The sequence below is a fragment of the Habropoda laboriosa genome, unplaced genomic scaffold, assembly GCF_001263275.1.
Source record: "Habropoda laboriosa isolate 0110345459 unplaced genomic scaffold, ASM126327v1 scaffold5732, whole genome shotgun sequence".
Classification (NCBI taxonomy): domain Eukaryota; kingdom Metazoa; phylum Arthropoda; class Insecta; order Hymenoptera; family Apidae; genus Habropoda; species Habropoda laboriosa.
Window position 1 is genome coordinate 1 of NW_017105621.1, and position 6,646 is coordinate 6,646.

At 40.4% G+C, this 6,646-nt stretch overlaps 2 protein-coding genes and 1 non-coding gene across 3 annotated transcripts; all 3 read left to right on the forward strand.

The window, feature by feature from the left end:
• Window positions 1-115: 115 nt before the first annotated feature.
• Window positions 116-2,653, forward strand: LOC108578271. The gene has a single exon (XM_017941564.1). It carries the CDS (start codon window positions 116-118, stop codon window positions 2,651-2,653), a length of 2,538 nt encoding a protein of 845 aa, XP_017797053.1.
• Window positions 2,654-2,723: 70 nt separating this feature from the next.
• On the forward strand, window positions 2,724-2,795 carry Trnad-guc. Its single transcript has one exon. It is a non-coding gene; the product is annotated as a tRNA-Asp (tRNA).
• A 2,983-nt stretch (window positions 2,796-5,778) lies between these two features.
• On the forward strand, window positions 5,779-6,570 carry LOC108570036. Its single transcript, XM_017941565.1, has one exon. It carries the CDS (start codon window positions 5,779-5,781, stop codon window positions 6,568-6,570), a length of 792 nt encoding a protein of 263 aa, XP_017797054.1.
• The last annotated feature ends 76 nt before the right edge of the window (window positions 6,571-6,646 follow it).

A 6,646-nucleotide genomic window follows, 5' to 3' on the forward strand; every position in this document is an offset into this window, starting at 1 on the left:
CTGCTTAGCCGACAATCGGATCAAATTTCACAACACACCCAGCCACAAAACACTCGACTCTTTCGACTACGACAGCGACCACAGAGCGGTTAAAATACAAATCTCCATCCCGACAATGCATATCCTGGAAATAGACGAAATTGTTACACCCGACAAACTTAACTTCAACAAAACCGATTGGTCAAAATTCAAAAATTACCTAGTAAAAACGGACGACACGATGTTACCGAACAACAGAAACTTAACGATAGACGAAATAGACGAATACATTGACAAATTCAGCAACCACATTAACAACGCAATCGACCAAGCAACACCACGAATACCAAACAACCGAAACTCAGCCGACAAGTACGTAACTCCACACATCAAAAGATTGCGTCAACAAAAAAGCTACTTACTCACACAGATAAACAGACTGACAAAACCAGAGAATTACACACACGTAAACGATACATTAATAGCAGCATACAAAGACATACTAAAAACAACCCGTAACGAACTAAAAAAAGCTTTCCACGAATCAGTCAACAGTTTCTGGAAAAAGAAAATATCCGGTATATCCCCACGAAACTCCAGTAAATTCTTCCCTACAATTAACAGCATATTTCGACATAGAAACTGCAACAACATAGAAACCCTTAAAATACCACTGACTAATATACACCTTTTCCAAAAAACCAACGTAATCCCCATCACTCAACAAACAGACACACAAAACAATATAATAATCACAGACACAGAACAAAAATTAAATGTACTGGGCACACACTTTGAAGCAGTTCACACACAAAACCAACACATGGGCAAACAACAACTCACCAACATCATTAAACATAAAATTGCCACACTAGAACATGAAATACTCGAAGACAGAACTCACAATAGAACGATATGTACATTCAACAATACCAATACAGCAGACAACCCGGACGAAGACAAAACTGCCCCCGACTATTTTACTTCCCACACTAAAATAATACGGACATTAAAAAAACTGAACAACAAAAAATCCTCCAGCTTCGACAACGTCCCTAACATAGCCCTCAAAAACCTCCCACTCCACTATTCATATAACTATACAATCATATTCAACAACTGCCTCAACTGCATGTATTTCCCCACCGCCTGGAAAACAGCAAAACTAATTGCGATAAAGAAAAAAGGAAAGGATGGTAGTAATCCAACTGACTACCGTCCAATCAGTTTACTCGCAAACATCAGTAAAGTATTCGAAACAACAATCAATAACGCCATATGGAAGTACTGTGATAAGAATAGCGTTATCCCAGAGACGCAATTCGGATTCAGGCACCAGCATTCCACAACACACGCCATCACTAAATTCATATCAGATATCTGCTGGGCGAGGAACGCCGACGAATGCGTCGGGGCGCTCTTCGTAGACCTCGAGAAAGCTTTCGACACGGTCTGGTGGGACGGCCTCTTTTTCAAATTGTTAAAAAAGAGGTTCCCGCAACATCTGACCAAAATGATCTGGAGCATGCTTCATGGAAAAGAATTCAGAGTGGCGGAAAAAACATACGCCTCCTCTGAAATTTTTCAAATTAAAAACGGACTCCAACAAGGCACGGTCAATTCACCCATCCTGTTTAGCATATTCATAAGCGACTTACTGAACATGTACGGACTCAACAACGACACCGACAAATTTGCAATAGCTTTTGCAGACGATCTACTAATATACACTAAAGACAGTAAACCGTCAAACATAAAAACACAACTACAAGACATATTCACAAAAATTCAGGACTATTTTCACACCTGGAGGCTGAAGATTAACACAGACAAATGTGAAACAATACTGTTCAGACCGTACATATCTAAAATCTCGAACGCAAACGCAGACGTACGCAGACATACAAAACACTTCCACCTACATGACACACGCAACCCACAGACTAAACTTCAAAACAGAAACACTGTTCGCTACTTAGGAGTACACATAGACTACAAACTAAACTATTACAATCACATCAATACACAAATTGAAAAAGCACAAAAAGCATTTGCTAGCCACAAACGACTGTTTTACTGCAAAGACCTGAACACACACACAAAAATAATTTGCTACAAAACACTAATTAGACCCATTTTGACATACGCATGCCCCACGTGGTTCAACATCTCTGCAAGCACGATGGAAAAAATTAGAATATTTGAACGCAAATGCCTCAGAGCTTGCATAGGTAAATACAGGACACCTGAATCAAATTACACTAAACTAATCAGTAACCACAAACTATACGAACTCGCCAACATCATTAGAATAGATCTTCATATACTAAAACTTATCAGAAACCACTGGGCAAACATTAGAAGCGTGAAAAGCAATAGTTTAATAAATAGCTCCATATATCCCAATACACAATACCACGAAAAAACACGACACACCGGCTACATCCCACCCGAAGCATTTATTCATCTAGACAGCGAAGGATACATACAGGACAAAGACAACACACCACTTATTTACCATACCACACGGAAAGCAGACGACAAAAAAATTCTGTATTCAACAGACATACAAGACAACGACATAAACACAAGACTTAGTTGTAAACTCTCAAAAATCGACAAAACAGACGCACACCGCCGCAACACAAAAAGATATTGGTGGTTACTACATTAACACAACAAACACAAAACACAAACACAAATCTCATTCAAATAGGCCTTAATAAAAAACACTACCGTTCAAATCCTCGGTAGTATAGTGGTTAGTATCCCCGCCTGTCACGCGGGAGACCGGGGTTCGATTCCCCGCCGGGGAGTATGTTTATTTTTTCCTGTTTCTCTCTTATCTATCACTGCTAGTATTCTATTTATTTAATTTTCTATTTCTCTCTCTTCCTAAACTCGGTATCATTCATACTATATGTAACTTGTAAATATGTAGACATATGTATAAGCCTATGGACGTACAAACATATAGGCGTGCGATTATGGATGAATGGGTGTATGAATGGGTGTTTGAATGCGCGAGAGTGAGTGTGTATAATCGTACTAGTTCAACGTACACATAAAATACTACATTCTGAGCATAACATAGTTCTCCTGAACTAGCACAAACACGTAATGTTAAGTTAGAGGATAAAAAAAAAAAAAAGCAAACTAGCATAAAATAACAAGTATATACTCCTACTCCCCTTTCCCTTCCTCCTCCCTTCCCTTCCCCCTCCCAATTTTGCGGCTGTAAAGAAACCAAAAAAATGTATAGTTTTCTAAGTGCCTTTCTATACACATAAGACTGCCTTCTAGATTAAGTTAGCTTTAAGGAAAAGTATTATATTAAGCGATAAGCGCGATAGATTAAGTTGGTTTTGTGGAATATTGGAGGACGATGGGGTCTTCTGTATTGGGTTTCTTGGTATTTTTGAAAATTTGGGGGAGAGAGGAAATTTATCTGGGATTTTTGTCGTCTGTGATTATATGGGGAAAAGTGTAGAAGGGGTTGGAAAGTTCGTGGAGAGAATTAAATGAAACGAGAAAATCTGCTCTATTTTAGTGTTAATTCTATCTGTGATTATACGCAGAAAATTCGCGAGTTTTCGAGAAAAGGCGTTTTTGAAAATTCGTGGGGAGAGTTAAGCGAGTCATCTGTCTTATATTGAAAAAGTCGAGAAGGGGATTGAAAAATCATATTTCCAAAGCTCTATGCGTGAAGTACCTAAAAACGAAGAACAATTCCCAATCCACCTGGAAAATTAGAAAAATAGAAAAAATCGACAAATTAAAAGCAATAAGAAGTACATAAGAACGTTCAATGAACGCAACAAACATTTCGTAATAACAATACCCTTACACCAACCATACCTCCTACCTTAAAACGTAAGTTTCAAAAGAGACAATCCTCGAACAATCTCCCGAACCAACAAATCCATCCAGAAACTTCATCCAATCACCGTGTACAGGCTGTTTAACACGCACGTCGTCCCTCCTTCACCCTCCTCCGCGATAAACACGCTGAAAAACAAGGACAATCTCGGTGAATCCCTTTTGTGATCGAAGCTGGCTTGCGAGTCGGTCCAACGATAAATCGGGCAAACATTAAAGCTGAAAGTTCGACTGTACGATGGAATTACATTTTCTCGGGGCTGTTGGCCGGGGCAAACTCCAGGGGTAAGCGTTATACATAACGTTGAGGGAACGGGAGGGGTGGGTGGTAGGAGAAAACGACAGACGTTCGACTGAGAAGCGAAGAGGAAGGCCAGGGTAGAGCCATGAGGCGGCCAAAATCGATCCAGAAAGAGAGAGAGAGAGAGTGATCCTCACCCTCTTCGTTCCTCTTTCTGGGCTATAAACTTTCTACGTGTCACGGGTAATAGCGACTTTAGGAACGTGAACTTCGTTTAATCCTGCCTGGCAACTAGATCCCCGTACGGGTTCTCTGGTGCGGGAAAAATCGCGGTAACTCGTCCGTCGCGATTCATCCGACAGTAGGTCGGCCAACGGAGGTGAATGAGGGGGCCGGCAGAATTCCTCGGAGATGTAACGAGGATCTCGCGATTCAACGTTCACCTGGGAAAACATCGAGCTTAGACGAGGAGGAGACACGGGGATGGAAAGTGATTGGACGGGGAGATTGAATTGCAACCGAGTTTAGATTCGTTCGGAAATTTATTTCTTGCTTTAACCCTTTCGCTGCGACGAACTATGGAAATACTTTTGATTGGGCCGTTTTGAAATTTTTTTTATTGCGTTAGAATTAGAGCTGTTACTTAAGAGGTAGCCGGGTTACTCGTGAAATACTCGGGTAATCGGTGTTAAGGCGTAAAACTAATTATAAGTAAAACCATTGTGCATATTTCACCTTCTTTGAATGTATAGCGACGATTGCCCCTTTTGTAGTAGGATTAAGAATTTTACCTCGGCCGTGTTAATTTTCATTTACCTTGGCCGAGTCAGGGCAACTAATAAAATATTACCTGCTACGGTTAAGGCATGGGGAAAATCCGACACATGCCACTCGAAGGTACTTGCAGTACCTGAGGGTCACGGCGGCTTCCCCTACCAAATTAAAACTACAATCAGACATCGTCATTCCCATTTTCACGTGTCCGCATTTATTATTTAAGCACGACTTCCTTCAAAGGACGAGAGATTCTAAAAAACTATCAGCTATTCAACACAGAAATTATTATCACCAGTCTAACGCGTTTTTCTAATTCAACAGTTGTAGAATAAATTTAAAGTTTAAGTGTTATGTATACTCGTGACATCATTCTTTCACCACATTCCAGTATTCAATTTCAACAAACGTTGACGTTTGAAGTGAGCATACACGAAAGACTCTCTTTCACACTACAAATTGTTAAATTGCTCACGCCTAGACATTGGTCCTTGGAGCCAGATACGGAACCGTGTAAACGAGGTCGAACAAACTCAAGTGAACGTCACTCCGAGTGTAACACATAATAAACAGTGCAATTGTTGTGCTTGTTATAATCTGTGAATACGTGTTAAAATTGAGGGAAAACAATCTGTGGTAAAAAACAAATAATTTGTCACGTGACCACGATCATCAACGACGTTGTGGAAACGTCAAATACCAGGCCATTGCACGGACGTCCCGTTTGGAAAGTAACCAGTCAACATCAGTGGAGAAGCAAATTTCTTCTTCATAACGTCAGGAAGCAACAGTCAAGTAAGCTTAGAGAATCTCCTGTTACACCTTGTACTCCATCCTTCCAGTATTCCATACATTTCCAGTCGATTCGAAATTAAGTATTTTAAAGACAAATTAAAAGGAACAAAATGGCTGCCCCTGCACAACTTAGATCGTTAATTAAAACTCGTGCAATTATCAAAGGGAATGTAACGCGGTTAATCGGGTACTTCAGCGAAAGCGCGGAGGTGGACATCGATGACATAGAAACGCGTAAAACAAAACTAGAGGAAAGTTATCAAGCCTTTTTGAAAACTCAGTTAGAAATAGAGATACTGGCCGAAGAAACACAGCTTGATTCAGATCAGGAATTGGAAAGGTCTCGATTTGAGGAGCACTATTTTAAATGCGCAAAGGTTATAAATCAACGGCTTCGCGCGCTGTCAGTTAATCAGACAACCTCTGAACCAGGTACTCCGTCTTCACATTCGGGTTCTACTAGGAATTCAAATATCACTATCAATCACGGCAACACGTTATTGCCTAAAATCGAAATCCGTCCGTTTGACGGCAATCCCATAGATTGGTACAGCTTCCATGACACGTTTCAGTCATTAGTACATAACGATGTTAATATTCCTGCAGTACAGAAGTTTTATTTGTTAAAAAATTCTCTGCGCGGTAGTGTAGCCACAATAATTGAGCCACTGACTGCATCAGAAGAAAATTACAAGGTAGCTTGGGAGTTACTTAAACAGCGTTGTGATAGGCCGCGTCAAATAATTCAGACACACATAAGAGCGATTCTAGAATTGCCAGAAATCTCCGCTGAATATACAAGCATTAAAGGAGACCGCATTAATGCATGTCAATGCCCTAAAGGCGCTAAAAGAACCCGTGGAAATGTGGAACTCCATCTTAGCATATATCATCGTACGTAAACTTGACAAAAAGACGCGGCGAGCGTGGGAACGCACCTTAGAAAACACGCGAATGCCGAAATTCACGGAATTAGTC

Bases quoted from the DNA above. Each gene is read 5' to 3' on its own strand.
- LOC108570036 (XM_017941565.1), top strand. From the start codon at position 5,779: ATGGCTGCCCCTGCACAACTTAGATCGTTAATTAAAACTCGTGCAATT.
- LOC108578271 (XM_017941564.1), top strand. From the start codon at position 116: ATGCATATCCTGGAAATAGACGAAATTGTTACACCCGACAAACTTAAC.